The sequence below is a fragment of the Diadema setosum genome, chromosome 11, assembly GCF_964275005.1.
Source record: "Diadema setosum chromosome 11, eeDiaSeto1, whole genome shotgun sequence".
NCBI classification, from domain to species: Eukaryota; Metazoa; Echinodermata; class Echinoidea; order Diadematoida; family Diadematidae; genus Diadema; species Diadema setosum.
Window position 1 is genome coordinate 17751377 of NC_092695.1, and position 22519 is coordinate 17773895.

The 22519-nt window shown below is 37.4% G+C and overlaps 1 protein-coding gene across 1 annotated transcript in view; it reads right to left on the reverse strand.

The window, feature by feature from the left end:
* Window positions 1-21264, reverse strand: part of LOC140235325 (PAN2-PAN3 deadenylation complex subunit pan3-like) — a gene marked incomplete at its 5' end in the record, with an annotated part of 41319 nt that extends 20055 nt beyond the window's left edge. Inside the window, 5 exons of the mRNA XM_072315349.1 lie at window positions 236-453; window positions 1323-1674; window positions 12517-12584; window positions 15108-15210; window positions 21160-21264. Coding sequence (XP_072171450.1) covers window positions 236-453; window positions 1323-1674; window positions 12517-12584; window positions 15108-15210; window positions 21160-21264 — 846 coding nt within the window. The remainder of the gene's footprint in view (window positions 1-235; window positions 454-1322; window positions 1675-12516; window positions 12585-15107; window positions 15211-21159) is intronic.
* Between the last annotated feature and the right edge of the window lie 1255 nt (window positions 21265-22519).

The following is a 22519-nucleotide window of genomic DNA, read 5'->3' on the forward strand; positions in this document are numbered from 1 at the left end:
TATGTTCGAAGTTCCCAAAGGTTACTGCGAAGGTTACCATGACACTTATATCTCTCTCAGCCATTTCACCTGTGGTCTGGGCTCTCTGTATGAACACACTCACAGGATTATAAGTCAAAGTGCTTCAGGAGCACTCCTGTGCACGACTTTGTGTATAAATGGGGCATTATTTACCTGTTGACATACTAACATCAAGTCCCAAATGAATGGGAGGGGGCTAATGGCCCGAACTTACAATGCCTGTGTTCATTGCCCCCTGGAGTGGGATGGTATCGTCCGTGTAGAAGTAGGTTGTTCCCCCAATGTTTTCTTGCGCCACAGGCTTGTACGAGGAGGACCCCTTGCCCTCCAAGTCAATGGGCGCCGGGGCCTGCGACCGCCTGAACTCCTTCCTGTTCATGCTTGGCGATCCTCCGGGGGAGTGGAGAGGGGAGGCCCCAGCAGAGAGGGAACCTGAGCAGAGATGTGCAGAGGAATTGTTAAAATCATATACTACATGTATTCATAAAAGATAACGGTTCCACGACATTTCTGCTCCTGTGATAATAGCTCCCATGAAATATCTGCATGCTAAGCCAAACATAAAGCCTTCCCACAAACATAACCCAAACAAAGTTCTTGGAGAAAATAAGACTGGAGCAATTGTCACAGGAGCAAATGTCATGTTACTGGGGAAAACATGTTAATGAAAAAAACAAACAAGCATGTAATGTGGTACCAGAATTATCTATTTATCTATAAAACATGCACAGAGGTAAGGAAGCTAAACATTTCAGGTGAGTTACCTATATCACACAAAATGAAATATCACTCCATCCTCCACTTGACTCTAACAAAAACATGAAATTAGAAACACCAATTAAGACAAGTTTTATCCAAATAAGAAAATCAAATGAACACAATGTATGATTGATTAACACTGCACATAAAAAGAGAAAGTTGGGGAACTTTCAAGTTCCATATGTCATATGGTGATATCTGTTGTAACCATTGGTGCAAATTAGAATGAGGCAACGGTCTCACTGCCTCAAACCTCTCCAACTGGTTTTAAAAACTTAATAAAAAAATAAAACCCAAATCATAATTTTGTCGATGATAAAGTTGCTTAAATCTACTCTCCCTTAAACATAGTTGGCATATCTGACTATCTACAACTCTACAATAACCTTTATACAGAAAGAACACAATCTAATCATCTTGATGTCATTAAAGCAAACAATTTCAGTACAGATTTGTATGAAAGTCAATAGAACTCTTGTGTACAACAGATTCTATGCCATTCCCAGAACACCCGGGACATTGCATTGGCAAGGGAGACTGACCCGACACGAAATCGCTGCCGAGCGACATGCCCACAAGCCCGCCAGCTGTGGTCCGTGGTATGACACTAGCCATGGGGCCCTGACTGACCGGCGGTACCATGGGCCCCTGTCCAGCCTTGCTGAGGTGTCCCTGACTCAGGGGGCGTGGGACAAACTCAGGCACCTCTGGCGTGAGGCTGTTGAGCTTGGGCTGCGGCTTGAACTCGCTGAGAGTCAGGCCACTCCCGACCGTCGTGGATGGCATGGACCGCGGTGGTCCACTCATAGTTGGAGGCACAAAGTCCTGCCGTGAACTCCTTGGCTGGAACTCAGACTTGGGGGTGTTTTGTGCACCAGGCACAAACTCCATTCCCTGATGAAAAATGTCCATGATATTGTACAAGTAAGTTACAAAGTGAATGATTTACATTTATACTCTACAAAGATCCACATCTAAGACCGTTAACCATAATTTTGAGCTACAACAAAAAGTTTGGTAACAGTTAAACTTTTCTGTACATACCATTCTTAAAAAAAAAAATATATATATATATATTCAACTGATGACAAACAGAAAAGGTGTTAATGATAAATGTTAAAAAAACACTGTTAATGATAAACATCACATAAACATCCCCGAGATTCTCCATCTATCACAGGCAAATTTTACTTGTATGCAATCTGCACTGCAGAAAGACTATTATTCAGCTGCAACTCAGCACTCAAAACTATAACATGGTAAATACATTTCTTATGCTCCATTCAGCAAGTTTCCTAGAATCAGGAAACAAGATTGACTTTCATATACATTGCAGCAGAACACACATTAATTTCTTCAACAATGAAACAACTCTCCACACCACACACATGCATCTGTATATTGGCACAAAGAGCATTGCATTCACACTATCCAGGATCTGTCTGTTAGTCAGTCCTACTTCCAGTGAGAGGCTCCACTCCTGTTGCAAACATATTTTCATTTATAGTTTTGGAAAATAAAGAGCAATAACTTGAGAGCAAGTCAGGACAATCACATAGGCAAGACTGGAAAAGAAAGGAGTAAAAACTTGCAAGGGACATCCTTTGCAGAAGGAAGTCCATGCTGTGAGGTGGGAGATTCTTGCTGTACTCGTCACCTCATAATTTCAGATAACAGGTAACGTGAATAAACATCACTATAGTTATCTCCCCAAGACCTGCAAAACCTTTGTTGGGATTTTTCCTCTTTCCATTGTGTAGCCACCACAAAGGAACCTCACAGAATATCTAAAACACCCGAATATCTTGGGAATTTGCAAGATATTCGATCAAACTAGCAACTGATGATCTATGCTAAGACTAGTGTCAGGTAGCCACAGAGGAACAGTATGGTGGAGCACATGGATTGCATAGCAACCAAATGCAAAGGTATGACTGCCATAGTGAATCACAGCAAAATAAAACAATTTAACAAAAGTGTGTCCCCTGTGTTGATTTGTCAGTATCTTTATGTGGTTGATAGGTAGATTAATCAGTTTCAAACCTGAAAGTTATCTGACCTAAAAAAACACATGAAAAAAAAAAATCACAAAATAACTGAAATATTCAATGTAAATTTTGCTTGGTACAGTCTATCCATATTTTTTTTTTTTTTTTTTTTTTTGGGGGGGGGGGAGGCGGGTGTGGATACTATTGTTTAAAGGACAAGTCAACCTTCATATACATTGTACATCAGGATTGTAAGAATGCAGCAATATCAGTAGAACACATCAGCAAAATTTGAGGAAAATTGGACAATCCGTTCAAAAGTTATGAATTTTTGAAGTCTTAGTGCCGCCATCCCTGGATAAGAAGACTACTGCAGTTTGTGAATGTGATGTCATGTGCATAAAATGATAAAAGGAAAGTATAACGAAAATTCAACTTTTTTTCACTTTTCTCTCATAATAATAGACCACTTGACTTGCTGCTTTCAGAAGGCAGGGGGAATAATATCACCCTTACATCAGTTGCGAGTCGAGGGAATGTGCGCTTTTTTTCAAAAAATGAAATTTTGTGAAATTTTCTTTAAATATTTTCCTTATATCATTCCACACGTGTAATACTGTACGAGCTGAAATTTTCGCGGTGGTTTTATTTTCGCGAATTTCGCGAATCGCCTTTGAACCGCGAAAATAACAACACGCGAATATAACAACGCGCAAATAGCTACGTTCAGTTAGACCGTCGCAACCGCGAAATTAACAACATGCGCAAATGTCCTCCCAGTAGCAATTCGCGAAAATATCTGTACGCGAAAATTTCAGCTCGTACAGTATCATACACTGTAGTAGTCTTCTCATTCAGCAGTGACTGCAAAAACTTTAAAAATTCACAACTTTTGAACGGATTGTCCAATTTTCCTCAGATTTTCACTGATACGTGTTCTATTATTATTGCTGCATTCACTCAATCCTTAAAGGGAATGCAAACCCAAAGAGCAATGTGGATTGAGTGAAAGCAGCAACATGAGTAGAACATATCAGTGAAAGTTTGAAGAAAATCGGACAATCGATGCAAAAGTTATGAATTTTTAAAGTTTTGGTGTTGGAACCGCTGGATGAGGAGACTACTAGAGGTTATGACGTATGAGTGGACAACAATGTAAAGAAAATATAAAGAAAATTACACAAAAATTCATTTTTCATGAAAATTACAGATTTCATCAACTTGATACTGACATATGTTAAGGGTAGAAATTATTCCCCCTGCTTTCTGAATGCAGTTAGTCAAGTGCTCTTTCATAATGCTAGAAAAGTGAATTTTTGTTGAATTTTCTTTATATTTTCTTTGTATTGTTTTCCACTAAGAATCGTCATAACCTCTAGTAGTCTCCTCATCCAGCGGTTCCAACACCAAAACTTTAAAAATTCATAACTTTCGCATCGATTGTCCGATTTTCCTCAAACTTTCACTGATGTGATCTACTAATGTTGCTGCTTTCACTCAATCCACATTGCTCTTTGGGTTTGCATTCCCTTTAATGAAGGTGAACTTGTCCTTTAACCCTGCTGAGATTCTTAAATGAAGACCAGAGACTTCACAGTGTATGCAGACAGAAACAAATACTATTACTAGTACTAGAGTACCTTTTGATAGGAAAGTGCCCAGCCCTTATGCACAAATGGAAGAGCACATGTAATTCTCCCTCATTGGCCACACATAACAAGCTCTTATCACGCTGGCATTTTTATTTCTTTTTAAAGATTTTTGTTCCCCGGTTATATTTGATGTTACAAATTGACAAGGCCCTTGAGCATTCATTTTACTTGAACAGGTGTGAGACCTATATGTACACTATATAATAGTACAGCCTAAATGCATAATGGCCAATATGACAGTGTCACTGGACTGTATTGTTAGGGCACTGTTAATCCAGGTCAGCAGCGGTTGTTGTATACACCCTGGCACAAAGTGATGAAAGTCTAAGCTACGTGATGGCACCCAGAGTGAATTCCATGGCCGGATTTAATCCTCCGCAAAATACACTACGATGTAATCATCAACGCATACAATATACCCCGCACTTTAACCAGAAGCCTCCCTCCTAAACAGAGTGGCTCCTGCTATTACAGGTAGGCCTATAGATACTTTGATAGACATCTCTCCAATGACCTCACTATGGATTAAAATCTCACCAAGGACTTAGAATAATGGGTCAACAGCTTCAATAATTGAGGGTCTTCATGTATGCTTTGTTGGTCAACAAGTATATGAATCTATCTAGCCACAAGAGGTACATGTCATTTGTATACGTAGAATGAGCTTGACACTATGAATACCTGGTATGTAATACCATCTGCTATTTAAAGCTACTTGACACACACAGTGTTCATACTTAATGTACATTTGATATTGCTGTTATTGACTGAAAAATGCACAAGGCACTGGAGCATGGACATCTTTTATAGTGGCCAAAATTTCTACAATACAATAATAAAAGCCAGTCACACTCATCAACTGTAAAAGCCTGAGATCAAAGAGCAAGTTTCTCTGCTAAATGTCAGTCTTGCGTACTTGCTTTAAAAGATGAGAGAGAATAGGAAGCATAACAAGTATACTTAAAAGAATGAGAATCACTTTTCGAGAAATTGTGAAAAATTGTGTATGTTCACACTATAGTATTTCCCTTATTAAGCAGGTTTGGTGAATAGACACAATGTCCAATCATATTAATGTTCATAACAAAAAGTACCGGGTAAACAATTGTAAACATTTACAATTGAGCTTCTTTCTCTAACAAAGTTTTACATTTTGTATTCAGAGATGCTAACTTTCTCAACTGGCTGGGAGTGAGAAACTGATTTAGTGAAGAAACTGAAAGGGGGGGGGGGGGGTGGATATCTCTCCCCCCCCCCCCCAAAAAAAAAAAAAAAAATTGACCTTCTTTATTTTGGAATGAGAAATTTTGCGATTTGGTGCACACTTTTTTTTCTCAAATTTTGGTCAAGGGTGAATGAGTCTAGAATGCATGTATGACTAACATGACTCACTAGATGGTAGAATTTTATTTTAGAGACCTCTTGGATTATCACTTTAGAAAGGAATATGGCTGTAAGATACAGCCATATAGCTATCCTCAATCCAACAAAAAGAAAAAGGAAAACATTTACCTTTTACTCAGTTCAGCATTTAAACTGACTGCTCATCCAATGTTCATTTTTGATCTACCTGCCACAATATTCTATTTCTAGGAGGCATGAGAAAATGATTGCAGGGCGGGTGAGCATGAGCATGAAAGTATGAGACTTGGTAGTTTTGTATCATATTTATTGATTATGATTTTTTTTTTTTATGTATGTCAACTGAAATAGGAAGGTCTAGTCACCCCAGTGACAATTGTACTGTCTGTGAGAAATAATCAGCTTGCATGTGAAATCCTATATGCATTCATAGTTGAATGTTGTTGTTTTTTCCATATTGTGCAGGCATCTCTTTCATACTGCTGCAAAATGGCATTCAAGGCTTTGAATTTAAAGGTAGGGGATACCTTTTAGAGAACTCCTAAAATGCAGCAAAACATTAAATATGAACCTCAGTGGACTTGTTTAGGCCACTGCTTAGAAATTTGGAAGTCAACAGTTATCTACAATTTGAACAATGCACAAAACTCAACTACTCAGTAGTTCTGTGTGTCAGCCACACTTGAGCCTTTTTGTTGCAGTCTTCTGTATTTTTTATCTATAAACACAAATCTAAAAGTATAAGAGCTGATGTAATAACATATAGAGTGTGTGGCAAGAATGCATATAGGAATGTTTGTAAGTTTTGATGAACTTTATTCACAAAATATACATGATGGACACACATACAGTGCATGGGTCTGCAAAGGTAGCCTAGTAATGTACTGGAATTTACGGTGAGCCCCGAAAAAAATTCAATTCAAAATCTAACGGTCAATAAAAATGTACTAAATGTTACCTTCCACTTTCAATACTTCATGGGAGTTTCTAAAATGATACTCTCTTCAACATACCACTGTGTTTATACAACTCTTCATTTAAGGCATGCAAATGGGATTCCCTACCTTTAATGAGACAACTTGCTGGGCATATGTTCAAGGAAGGTTATTAAAGTAAAATGATGAAGAAAGAAAGAAAGAAAGAAAGAAAGTACAGATGGGGGGAGCAGCAACTCACACTTGTGGCTTGTAGAATCTTGTTCATGTGCAATGTATGTGTATCTGATTTACTGAAGTTGAATTAAGCACTTTCATGACAAGCTTATACTGTATATCATACATACAGGGGGTGGAAAAGAAAAGACCAGAAAAACAAAATGAATTGGGACAAAGAAAACAGTAGCCACTTCAAGAGTATTTCTTTGTGCCTGGTTTATAGTGTATCCCAGTCTTGGTAAGATTTCTTTTTTAGCCATTTGATTTCAAAGTGCTGAAGTAGTACTGCAGTAATTACTCGATATCAAATTAGTGATGTAATACTTGTAAATCAAAAAGAAACTTTAAGAAAAAAGTGCCTTGCATTTACTTCAAGATCATGATTTTTACACCAGTATGACTACGATCTGGCAGTGAGAATTAAATACTTGACATATTCAGTATGGTTGATACACTGTTGTACAGGTATTTTGCTCAGCTCTGTATCCCATTATGCATGTGAAAATACAATGTAATAACGTATTTTCATGTGGATTGAAATGCCATGACCTTGTACAACTACGTACTTACCCAGGATCGAGTGCACATCACTCTTACATTAAGGCTTAGCACAATATTGACATGCATGCAAAACTCTACTGTAGGCAGGTTGCCATTGGAAACGAGTTGCTGTACAGTACAGTATGCCTATATGCCTATATTTTCTGCAACAGTTATGACGCACTAAATATTGGCTGTAAGTGGTCTTCATTGTCAACAGGATGGTCACTGTCCACTAGTAGTGACCAATACAGGTTTGATGACTACAGAGACCAAATGTCTTCAATGACTGTCATCACCAATCATGTAGCTATATTGTTCACATCCTACTACTAAACAGTATATATGACATGTAAGATTACAAAGAACTGGTTTGATTGCATTAGCAGTTCTGAATCACTGCAGGTGTCAATTAAACACAAGCCACAGAGGATCCAATCCATGGAACAATCAACACCAAATGAGCTGGAGCCAGAGGCAAATGTTCAAACACTGTTGCGCATGTATATAGACTGCAGCACCACTGTGCACGCATACAGGTACTATGTACACACATTGCCCCTTACGCTTTAATTTACTATCAAGGACACATCCACACATTGTAGTGCGTATGTACAATGTACATACACTATTGTACATACACTACCCCAGGAGGCTGATGCTGATTGATTTCTGAATCAAGTGCTGAGAATACTAACAGGCCTTTTTGCTTCATGGAGAGTTTTTGTATGTCCACAGCTTGTGCAAAATGACACTCACTAAAATATACAGCTACAGGTATAAACAAACATGTATTTTTTTGCAATACCTGCCTACAGTTTACTATTACAGGTGGTTTTCTATTTGCTATTGGAATGCTCTTCATTCTCTCCCCAACACAACTGCTGTTAAACATGACTTAGACACATGACTTGAAACAAGTACCATGAAGCTAAGCCTTTTAAAGAGCCTGCACTGTATACAAAGACATGGGAAATTTGTTATACACAACATGTACTGAGTAAACAATTGACCAACAAAGAAATAAATAAAAAGTTGATTTATGATACACATAGTGTACATTGTACATTTGTATATTGTAACCAAAAAAAAAAAAAAAAAAAAAAGAAAAAAAAGAAAGAGGGGGTACACATGAGGCCCTATCAGCTCGCTATAAACTGAATATCCTTCACAGCACTGAGGGAAAAACAATTGTGATGGTAAATACCTTACTTAAAATGATGTTGTACAACATTTTTGACCATGTATGTATTCACTCTAAATACACTGGAAATACACAAACTTTATACGACAAAGTCTCACACATTAATGCACCTGTCATGCAAGTCCCAGCATGTGGAGTACATACAGCATACATACATCTATATATATCTATGCTGCGAACCCAGCTCACATAATGCACAGGTGCATGCCCAGTACACTCGGTTCTCTACAGATACCGTCATTTCTAAGGAATTTTAACAACATTCAACTCTGATGGAAGATGACACTTTAGAACCCTGTTGGTACCCTGTTGATAACCTGTTGATAACTTGCATAACAGACTGATCTGTACAGTCTACCAAACAGACACATGCCTCTATTAACAGGACAGAAGCCTCACTGTCAGAGCCAAATTATTTGAAAATCTATGCAATTCAGAGACAAATTATTTGAAAGTCTGTGCAATAAAGCATGGTTTGTTTGAGGCAATGTACAAACTGTATTCTGCTGCAAATAAAGCATGAAGTGCACATTTTATCACACCACTTTTAGGTGATTCAATACCACAACTCCAACAAATGACAATCAAAAGGAAAAATATCAATATACTTTCAAAAAGAGACAATCTAATTGTTGTAGTATAATATGATGAATGGAAGATGCTGTTTCAATCTGTATCACATCATTCTTGCAGTAATAATAATAATAATAATAATAATAATAATAATAATAATAATAATAATAATAAATATCACTTATAAAGCGCTTATTACAATGTTTCTAAGCGCAGTAACACTTTGGAGTCCATTCATGTATTCCTGAGTAGGACCCCTCTAACAGACACACACATAAAAGTCACACATGCTCTCCATGTATGCATACATCACACATGATAGGAAACACATCTGCTCACTCAGCCATCATAAAAGGGCCAACTACAATGTACAGTTGAACCTCTCTTATCCGGCCTCCCTTTATCCGGATCCCTCTATTATACGGACGCAATCTCGCCGTGATTTTTTAAAAATAATTACGGGAGGAAAGGGGGGTTCCCAACTCCTTGACAACTCCTAACCAAACACACATGAATTACATATTACTTCCAACATGATTAACATAGTACATTACATCAAATTTCCTTCCAAATTGCGTACCTCCAGACATTTCAACATCCCCAAACATCCCCAAATGTAACAATGAAAAGGTTGCAGTATACACATTACTACATGTGGTACTACAATGGGCTACATCAGTACATGCGTATGTATATGTACATGTACATGTATAAAGCATTGAGTCTCCCGTATCCGGCCAAATCCCTTATCCGGATGAGCCCGGTCCCGACTTGTCCGGATACGAGAGGTTCAAGTGTACACGTAGAGCACCGTCCCCACATCTCAAACTCCATTACAATGAAATGCTTGGTGAATGAAATCAATAATATCCACTTCTCTTTTCCTTCCACCTAAATGCAGTCGTCAGGAGCAAACGGCTGTTTGTGAATAAGTCAGCTCTGAACATAAAGAAACATAATATGCTAATCATAAACAGGTGTGAACAGTATAAATTAGGATTTGGAGCACATAATAGGGAGCTTTAGATTTTCGTGACGGAAACATTCAGAGGTCAGAGGAAAAAAACACGTTCTGAGCATGCGCAAAAACGCGCATCAAGTCGATCGATTTATTGCTTGCATCGTCTGGGTTTTTCACTACGCATTCTGGGCTATTTTTACGTCTGCTCAATTCACGGCGTACAGAGCTACTTCATGCACCCATCACATGGGGCGCCATTTTATTTTTTATAGGTTGCGTCCCAGCGTAATCTAAAGCTACTTTTCAGCACGACGCAGGGAGAGAGAAGAACGTCCAACGCACTCGTCGTCTCAAATGTCCGCGCCGCAAATCTAAAGCTCCCTAATGCCTTACCCTGGACCTAGTCGCAGAGTACTACACATGTATATGGACCATGAACAGAGGTCTTTCTTTGATCCCAACATCACCATCGCCAACTGATTACAAAATAGCATACTATGTGCATCTTAATGAGTACATTCACATGTTTGGACAATGACCATTGTGTCATCGGGCATCATCACTGACAAAAGAACTGTGGCATTTCCTTCATTTCAGTCTTATTTGGCTGAGATGCCTTTTAAGACTCAAATGCCTTTGAATAAACACTAACGATTGGGAGCAGCAAACCTCAAGACATGACAGATTTTGTGTCACAAATTTGGTTGTTACTGAAGTGGACACTTGCGAACACGGATATAACATACAATGTAGCTTAAAGGGTGTGTACAGTTCTGGTTGAGGTGAGGATTTAGCTTTTAACGTTTTGCGAGATATTCAGAAACCACTCTATGAGATGTCAAAGAGCATGCAATTCTAAAGGGTATCAAAAGTTTATTTGATGAAAATCGGCTTTGAAATGGCTGATATCCAAAAACAAGGTGAAACAAAGAGATCTTAATTAGTTGTGGGCTGTCGCCTTTTATTATTATCACTTTTTTGGATATCTCAGCCATTTCAAAACCAATTTTCATCAAATAAACGTTGAATCCTTCTTGAAATTACATGCTCTTTCATATTTCATAAGAGGTTTCTCATTATCTCACTTAGAAATGTTCAAAACATGAATCCCTTACCTCAACCAGTACTGTACAGTCCCTTTAAAGGTATGACATAAATGTACAAGTACATGTTGTCTACCGTTACTGTCTATGTTTACTCTGAAACAAAGCGCGAAAAAAGGAAAAAAAATACAATCACAATCAACCAATTAAGATATTTGCCTTCTCTTGTAAAGTATGTCCATATTGCAAATGAAGTTGCTTGAGCGATGATTTGCCAAGATACACTACAACTGCACTTTGCATTTTTCTCAATTTAAGAGAGTTTAATCATCTTTTGCACATATTTTAATAATTCTCAAAGCACTGTCTTGTTTCTTTCCACACTGGGTGTCAGCGGTGATGATGAGATCAAAGCAGGGAAGCATAAAGTATTATTGTGTCACTTTTGACAGAAACAGGTACATAAATTTATCAATGAGCGATGAATGTCGTATGTCGTATTGTAGTATGTCGGTCCATGGCCTTAAAAAGCAAAAATCAACTGGTACAGTGCAGTCACAGGAAAACCACATACAGTGTAACTGCGCTTTCTGCTGCTGATGTTGTTGTTGTTGCTGTTGTTTTTGTTAAAGTTGTTCAGGACATTCTTAATTCATTCAGAGGGCTGAATGGTAAAGGGTCCTTCTTCCTCAAAGACTCCAGCAGCTCCATGTAAGTTCTGTGACCTATGACTTTCACATCAGTTGAGCACTCTCATTCAAAATGTCACCAGCTGGCCTGCATGCAAGCCCAATACAAACAGTATGTACCTTTTAAAGGACATCCACAAGGCAATCTATTTTCAAGAGGGCTGTATTGAACTATGGTTTATGCAAGTACAGATTGTAAGCTGTGATCCTACAATTCCAGCAGATTTGTCGAAATATCCCACATCTGCAAGTCCATATCATATCATGATGATTTAGACATATATCTGAATAAACTGATAAACATTTTGTACATGTACTCTAGATATAAGCAAACTAATATGATTATCATTTTATATTCATTTTCTCATACAGTGTCAGTGTATACTGTATGCTCTACTAAGCTTTTATCATGTAGACCTGCAATTCTCATAAAGCAACATGATCTAAAACATTGCACACTGCTATAAAGTTATGAGGAGTAAAATGGTAAGAGCTTTTTGTATAGCTGCAAATTATTTTCACTAATTGCACAGACGTCCAGCAAAATGAAGATGGTGGAAGTTTTCTCACCTCCAGACCCTGGTTGATATGCAGGTTGGAGAAGTTTGAGGTCAAGTCATTTCCTCCTACAGAACCACCTGGGTAGAGAATAGAATATTGCTTATTACTTGGTGAATTCTTGTGTGATATTGTATGGTAACATTTATTTTTCTTGTACAAATATACATGGTGCATTTACTTGTGCCTTGAGCATGCACTATACACTCATTATAACTTAAAAAAATATCCATTCTGATGACACACATTACTGCAAAAGTGGAAATTTTCACGGTGTTGAAATTTTCGCTCATTTTGCGCAACCAGAAACTCGCGCGAAAATAAAAGCATGCAAATATTTTTGCTTGCCATATGTTCCAGTAGCTGACGTCTTCATTCCGCGGAATTAAAAGCATGCAAACCCTTCTTACCCAGCTGAGAGTAAAAAATGAGTTGCGTGAAAATATCCACTTTTACAGTGCATCCAGTATACTGCCCAGTGCAAAATTGGATGAAAATAAAGTTTCAAGCTCCGTTTCCCTAACAGGGCACTGCAGTACAATTGTGTCCTGCCCTTTCCATCCCCCACCATTCCTGGTCCAAAATATTATCTGACGTGTCTTTTCTGTTGGTGGTCTTCATGCATTATAAAAGTTGAAATTTCTGAATAAATTTTTTTTTAAATTTCGTGCTTGGCTTGGTGTATGTAAAGATGAATTTCATTTTTTTTTTTTAAATTCTGCAGAATGAAAACATGAAGTATGTAATTCTATGTAGGGTCTATGACAAGCACCCCATTGGTGTGCTTACATTTTCGTGGTAGTTTCATGTCGCGCAAAAAATGCATGAAAATCCCACATTTATAGTGTTTGCTAAATACTGATTACTGCTGCCCTAACACTGCACAAGTTATGAACAAACATTTTTTCCTCATTTTTTTTCAAAAACAAGTTAAGTTACTATTGAATTGTACTATTCTTCTTTTTTTTATTTTTTTTTAAGCTAATTAATAAATTTGTGCAAGGTAGATTTCATTAATAATCAGTTGTATTTTGTGCCATGCTGGTTGTGTCATCAGTGGAAAATGTTTCTAAATGACAAAATAGGTTAAGCTGTTTTGATTCAACCATTCTACATAAACACACTCAAGCACACGCAATAGATTTATAAACATTAAACATACACACCCACACAGAATTAACTTAAAGCACACATGGTTCCCTTGTAATTGGCTTCTTAGTGAGAGATAGCAATGTCTCCTTGATCTAATCACAATATTGTTTGAGGAGAGCTTGAGGAAAATTGTCATACTCTTTGGCATACACCTCCATGATGAAAGACAAGATATTCTCATGTTGTATTCTCATTATACAGCCAGACATACAATTACATCAGAACTATTATCAACTGAAAGTAAGGCAAGATTTGCTTTGTTTTCATTGGCCATCTCATTGTTTCCATTTGGCTGTAACAAGTCTCTTCATATTGACATAATCAGGCTTTTCTGTTTTTTATACCTTCAAGAATTATCACGTGTGCATCCAATAAAAATTCAGAAGACGAAAATCTCATTGTAATGGACTTTGCTCAGGTGTAGAATGATTGGAATACGTCTTGGTACAAATTTATACTACATATGTCTTTATACTTGGAGAGTAAATACATGTATAGTGAGAGGATTCTCTTAGAAACTTTTCCCTTGAGTTCAGTTTTAATTTTTTTTTAAATTTCATGGCAGTCTTTGTTTCTGTTATTATCTACAGTTGTAGTCTCTGTCTCTGTCCGTTCCTCAGTTTTATTTTTTCTATATGATTTACTTTAATACTGCATATTACTGAATGTAATTTTACTCATTTATGCTAAGGGCACACTCGTCACAAGTTTTTGCACTTCTAGAGATGTCCCTCAAGCATTTTTAAATTGACCTTATTTTACTTGTATATTCATATTTGCTGGAAATAAATGTCATTGAACCTCACTTGAGCCTAGTCACACTTTATCACAACAATGAACTTTCAAAACATACCACCAGATCTTGGCATGCGTAAAATTTCAGTGAATCAATCAAGACATCCACTGATTCGAATGAGGGTCTTACGTACAAATATTGAATTGTTTGTGGATTTTTTTTTTTTTTTTAAACAAACTAATTCAGATGGATGCATATTTGAACACTCTCTTTTAGTATGTCACATATAGATGTGGATAACTTGATAGATTGTTTATGTAGCCAGAGACATCTAGACAAAAATAGCAAATTACGGCAAATATTGCTCACCTAGCAGACAAACTATCATGAAATTATCGACACAGATACAATACAATACAAACACATCCACATCCACCCCCCCCCCCCCACACACACACACACTTCACACTTGGAGTGCTGGAGATGAACCCTCTCGCATTACTTTTCACCCCCCCAGTTGTCTGTTTCCATACATGATAGACCTGAACAATGCCAGCGGGTACCGGTATGTTGACATGGTTTCCTCACATATGTAGTTTATATGGAATCTCGGCACTAGTGCTTGGGTTCTCTATAACGCAAGGCTTTGAAATCCTGAGCTTGTTGTGTCATGTGTGTGTACATGTACCGGTACATGCTTTCAAGCAGATCATACCTGGTTGAAAAATTGGGGGGTCTTCCCTGCTCTGTCCCATTGGCGATGACGCTGCAGCAGAACCAGTGTATGTCGACAGACTTGATCCCACAGAGTGAGATCTCTGTAAAAGCAAAGAAAATGACATAAATCAGCACAGCAAACATGGAGAATCCTTTCCTATGAAGAGGGAAACTTCTGAAAACATATAGACACAAAACTTGTTCTGTTCATGTGTACACATAATGAAGAAAAAAATAAGAACATTTGAGAGTGAAGTGCCATATCACAGTTTATACTTGTACTATGTTTGACTGCCTGTTGAACAATTTGACCATTAGACCACATGACCTCAAACACAGTGCATTTAATGCACAAATGGCACACACAATCACGCATGCATGTATGAAGCGCCAGTTTCACAGAGCTCTTTACATTCATTTTACAGAATAACGATGTATGACAACAGGAATTAAAACACATTAACAGAGTAAGACAGACATGTGGAAAGAGAGACAGACAAGACAGAGAGCTCATAGACAAATGAATACTGACTATACATTGTGTACTTCTATGTGGTAAAGAAATTTAAAAAAAACTTGGGATGGGAAGGGTTAAATCAACAATGAGAGCCAGTTTTTTTTTTTTTTTTTTTCCTTTGGGGTGGGTGGGCATGTGATAAGGCCAAGTAAAAAAAAGAAAGTAGTTTCTCGTCCGGGTTTTTTGAGCAAGGCGATGAGGGAGGTCCTTACTATTTGATATCTTACTATTTTTTCGAGGATTGTCAAAATGAAAGTAATATGTGTTTCTCGTCCGGTAATTCTGAGAAAGGTAACGAGAGAGGGCTTTACTATTTTCTATATCCAATTTATGAAATGAAATATCACTCTGGTAGCTGTGTTATGAGAGACCAGGTCCCAAGTGTATGTCTTGCCTGCACTCTGTGCATTTTCAAACAAATATATATGGGCAATTCCACGGTAACTGACGTTACACGTAAGGATTTTCATGAAATTGTTTACCTTGTAGTTTTGTGAATGAAAGCACCTTGGGCTTGCAATTAGCATTGATGACTAAGTTCATGAGAATGAAGAAATTGGTGGAAAGTTTTTCTCTCAAACTACATTTCTTATCACATAGCAAGTGAAAATGTGTCGGTAACTGACGTTACAGAAAAAAGACATGGGAAATTATGGTGTAGATGTAAATGGAAATATCTCATGTCCCTGACTTTTAGCCTTTATGTGTTTAATATGGCAATACACCTAGGTTCTTAGGAACAGGTGTGCAAAATAATGTGCACTTTAGTTGTCTCCTTTTACCACCATGCCAATTTCAGTGAAGGCATGACGGTAACTGATGTTACGTAACTGACGTTACGCTTACATTTGCCATAGGGTTTACACATGCAAAATCATGATTGGGAATAGCTATGTGGTATTTCATAATTCTGACCATTCAGAATGATTTGGTTGATATGGGGTCATACCTTGGTTCATCAGTCATAAATACACAATGAAATGAAACAGTTGTCCATTTTCTTTGTGTTCTATGAAAACTTAAAGGTAAACATGTCAGTAACTGACGTTACGTAACTGACGTTACACATACTTTGCCGTGGGGTTTACAGAGAACTAATTTATTTTACAGGTTATTATACTGCTGCAATGTACCAGTGACAATCCCAGGCAACTACAGCAACAAATTAAAACAAAATCTAAAGACACAAATGATATTGGGTTGGCCCTTAGGTGGCACCCCCCCCCCCCCCCATGCCATAGCACAGTTGGGCAAAAATATTGTAAATGCACAAGAGGATATTTCTTGACATTTGTCTGAAGATTTAATTTTTATTCAACATCTATGATTACACAGAGCCATTAATAGATTAAGCAGTTAAGCAAGTATAAATATATTGACATGACTAAGGGCTTTTTTGTTTGTTTGTTTGTTTGTTTTTTAATGAACAGGAAAGTTTTTATCTACATAGAGTGCTCCACCCATAATACCTTGTAGTACTACACAAAACATGGATATTTTTGTGCTTGAAAAAAATATCCCAGGTCATGGGGGAAAAAACGTATCAACTCATAAATATGCATAAATATGTATGAAATCTATTGTGATATATTTCTCCTTCTTTTCTTTATTTTACTCCCGATGATCTCCATCATCAATTGATTTAAATGAAAAGTGTCGCACTTTTAATATTTCTCTGTGAAGAAGAAAAATAAATGCTTTTTTGGTCAAAAGAGCATTATTGTTTTATTCCTAGCTAGAAGTAATTTAACTGTTTTTCTTTTCCTTTTCACTGATATATCACGGCTTGCAAATACATTCGAGATACCAAGAAATCGGACTTTGCAATGAAAGAATACTAAAATCAATATAAAAAACTCTTCCTGTTCATAATTATCATGTGTTGTATTACAAAATGTCCCTGCATGAATAGAATAAAGTAATCAACAAATACACACTGTATGAACAATTTTTTTTCAACCCTATAGAATCCTCTCTCACTTTGAGCAACATCAGTGTTAAGTTTCAAACAATAATGAGTACATGCCTTACGTACCATATAATACAAGATGAGCCATGTTAACTACACCACACATTTAAAGTGCAAGAGAAGAAATATCTGTTTGTGCATTTGCCTTGAGGTACATGTAGAAACTTGACTAAGCTTCCTGAAAAAAAAAGAAAAATGCCAGCGAAAGCAAACATTGGTGAAGATTGTTAAACTGTTGGTATACAGCTGTGCAGAAGTTTTTTTTTTTGGTTTTTTTTTTGCTTTTTTTTATTTTTTTATTTTATAGAAAATGTGGTTAACATGCAATCATGTCACTGATTAGGCCTACAAACTTTGGTAGCTTTATCATCCCGTAGGACTGGGAATGTACTAATTTGAGTGCATATACTGCATGTGGCAAACTAAACTTCCAGATGATTTAACCTTAAACTTGTGCTGAATCAAAAATCGAAAGCTCAAGCTCCCCCCCCCCCCAAAAAAAAAGATAATCATGGTAAATGAATGAACAAATGAATTTAGAAATGATATGAAATAAAAAAAAATATATATCCATGGACATACCATGGTAAAGACATCACTTCCTATGAAAGGGATTGCTGCTCTTTGTTGTAAGTAGACTTCCCAGATGTATTGAAATGGCCAAAAGTCAAAAAATTTGCCTCAGTTATAATTACTGTCATGGTAACTGACGTTACATACTTGTGTATGACGTTTCGGTAACTGACGTTACACATTTTGTAGTGTTCATTTTGACTCTCCAGTATGCCAAGTATCCTTATTTCTGGTATTGAAATAAAGGCATATGGGCATACATTAGAAATCCCAAGTTACATCATACAGCTCACTTCCTTTGATGAATAAACTTAAAAATTCCTTGTTTTTGGTAACTGACGTTACATCCATCATTATCAAAGTAATTAACAGTTTTTATCAAATTCTTTAAAGCTACCAGCTTTTTTTTCTATCATGTGGTAAAAGACTTCTCTGGTAACTGCATACATATGAAAGATAGTTGTTTAGAGTACTAATAAAGTGGATATACAGAGAGTAAGTTATGCGACAATACACTCTTTTCACCATTGAGTTATAGGCATATTTTGGCAGCCATTTTGAAAATCAAAATGGCTGCTTTTATTGAAAAACATAATGATTCTTAAAACTTCAACTCAAGTACTGTCTGAAAATGTATGGTGTTTGAAACAAATATCATTTTGAATTTTTGGCACCTGTGTCCTAGTTACCGTGGAATTGCCCATATATGTACCATACTTGAAAAGAAACTTCATGCATGCAGAATTTGCTTTTTCTTTCCACTACAGATGTCAAGGGAAAATGACCATCTTAAAACTGGTATTAGTGTTGTAATGGCATTTCTGATACCAGTGTACAAGTTTGCAATTCTGATGTATTGTGCTATTAATTGAAACAGGTATAAAACATGTCTTTCAACAAATGTACGACTGAAATAAATTCCATGATATTCAAAACACTGCTTTATTTATCATTGGTGTTTGTGACTTTTTGTGTCCACACAGCTGGTATGTATCTGCATTCCTTCACAGTACAATTGTAGCACATTCAACTGGAAACTGGCTTGTACAATTGCAGATGGATGTCAAAATGATACCGATATGGCATTAGGGCATTAAACATTTAAAGATGTTTCTTCATGTTCTAAAAAGACATTTGATAATCACTCATCATTTGGATGATGAATGATTGTATAGGCCTACCACACTACAGATGATACGACTCACGGCCGTGTCCGTGAATTTACATCGTAAAGAAAAGTATCCCGCAGAAATACGAGACAAACCAGAATCCGTGGAAAAGTTATATATTTTGTAGATACACCCATTTAATAATTCTACATTTGCTGGAAAAGCGCATTCATTTTATCTTCAAAATCTAACAATACATCGCCGTCAGATGCAACGTTACAGAGCAGAGTGTACGGGCCTCTACACAGCTACAGACACGCACACTTTGCCAATAAACGGTGCGGCACGGCCACTGCATTACCGTACCTTCCGACACTGCACGCACATGCACATAGTCACAATGACAGGAAAATGTATACAAACTCCATACAATCCTCACAAGCATTTGTACAGTACAATTCATCCGCTTAAAATATGAGAAACGGGGAAAAATACGAACAATGCGCGAAATACGCGTGGAACATCAGCGATTGTTCGCAAAAATGTTGCCGCTATCGCGTTCACAACGTACCGAGTGCGCTGTACATCACAGCCCAGGCCCGCCCGCGGCCCGCCCATCCAACTACAGTTCGACTGCTTTGTGGAGCAGTGTGAAATGCATGCGTTATTACATACGCACTACAGAAGCTACAGCTGTACTACAGCTAAGTAGAGGACGCAAGGCGTAATTAGAAATGAGACATCACCATTGGTAGGTGAATATTATTGTCAATTTCCTTTTTTTCGGCGGCCGAAAAAATAGTAAATATCAAAAAAGTCGATTCGGCAACTGAAAATCGATGCCGGCGGGGAGCGGGCTGGGACAAGAATTAGTGAATTTTTTGGTATTTTCAGCGCCATTTTGAAAATAGTAAATAGTAAAAAAATCGATGCGGCGGCCAAAATCGATGCGCGCGAGGACGAGAAACTGGTTTCTTTTTTCACTTGGCCTAATGAAAGTCATTATCACAGACAAGATAAAAGAAGAGTGGACCTAGAACTTCTTACAAAATCAAGCTGAGAGTGAATAACAAAAATGACCCTCTTTCGTACTAAAGCGTACCAATGACAGGGGTGTGAAATCATGAAAGAGAACCACTGTTTGTTGCTTTTTCTTTGGGGGAGGAAGGGGGTGGGCATATCTGATATAATATTGAGATTAATAATGGCAGGGCCCTCTGGTAGAACAGTGGCAACACAGAAGAGGCTACCCTGGATAAAGACGACATCATCATCCTCGTCATCATCATCAACATCATCATACTATCAACATCATCATCATCATCATCATCACGATCATCACCATCATCCTCATCATCACCATCATCATTATCATTATTATGGACCATTACTTTGCAGTGAATTCATAGTGAAATTCAGGTTTGTGTAAGGAGACTGCATCAACATAATAATAATATCATCTAACCTTTAAACATGGTCTTTGTTGAATTGCTTTTTTATGGTGCTGAAGTTACTTGAGGTGCCAAGGCTATAATTCAAGTCATTGGAAGAGGTCTCATAAAGCATCCACTAGTTCCAGATGGGGTTAAGTAGCATGAATTATCCATGATAGCATATACTGTAAATGGTTAGACCTAGAAAGATCCGTCTGTCCGGAGGAGTCTTTTATTTTTATTTTTTTATGTTATCACTCTCCTCCGTAGACACCTAAGGAGGGGATCTGTGAAGCCAGACGCAGTCTCCGCGGAACATTTCCCCGACGACCAGATACAGACCGATCTTTCCGTCAAATAAATGGCGATAACTTCATATACAGTGAACACAAAGAAAGAGCAATGATATTTTGAGACAGGGACAGGACATGGTAAAAGATTGGGCTTACCTGCATCAAATGTTGCAGTTTGCTTGTAGAAGGACCAAAATTTTCACTGTCAAATGGGGCAGTGAAGAAATGGTCTGGATCCAAGTGAGGATCTGCAACTGGAATTTAAAAAAAAAAAGAAAAGAAAATGATGACAGCAAATCATTTCAACAAATAACACTTGGTCATAGGATTCCAGGCCTACTACTCCCTTTGCCCATCCCATACACTGTAACTAATGATCCAATTTACCAGTCTCCTTGCAGAACAATGACCCACTGGAACAATTACACTGCAGCCAATTATCCCTACTCCAATAATGAAGGGCAATTTATTGGCCTGCTCTCGAATGGCCAGGAGGGGGCATTGTCTTAAGGGAAGTACCCTCCAGCCAGGTTATTGCTTGGGTGGTTGTGAAGTGTGGTTGTTGTGAATGGTTTCATTGTTCTTGTAACACCTGAAGAGCTTGTATCCCATCCCTGTCTTAAACAGACTCCCATTATCAATGCAGGTATATTGTAGGATGGCATTCAGAAATTCTAACTCCATCCCCCTGCCAGTGTACAATGAGAGACATTAATGGTTCAAAACAACTTTCAATACTGGTTTGACTAAAGAAATGACCTCTAATGAAGGGAATGTCAACCACCAGGGTATACACACATGTATTAATGACAGTTCTCTTTGCCTAGATTGATTAAATGTGAGATTTGTGCACTAAGCCACATACAGTATTTGCCCCTTCTTCAACAAAAAAAAAAAAACATACAAAAAACACACATTGGAATGATCATTCATGGTAGTAAAATGATAGTAGTTTACAAGTGAGATTATCCCTTTGATAATGATGATGATGAAGCAGCATTTATACAGTGACATTTAAACATTCAAAGGAGCTAAACATATGTTGGACATGTACACATGTATTATCATTCACAAAACATGTAAAACTAGATCTTTACGGTAATGTAACAATTTTTTTTCTATTACATCAACATGGATTAAAAAATTATCACTTTTTCAGAAAAGGAACTACTGAGTCCATGTTCAACACTTGATTGCATCTCCTCAGTTTATATTGAAGAAAATGTCAGAATAACTGGTGCACTGACTCTACGCCGTTCAATTCCACAAGCTGACCTTCTAATATAGTACACGTATGTCTCAATGCACGTTCCACATACCCAAACCTGTGTTGGTACATGTGCAGTTACATACCATTGGTAGTGTGGTCTGCAACTACAATGTTGTACCACTACCAGTAATCACGATTTGAAAACAATTTAAATTTTCTAAATTCTAATTAGGCCAACGCCAACTTCGAAGTTCTAATTGTTAGAGTCTACTACTACAGTGTAGGCCTACTACTAACGTTACACTT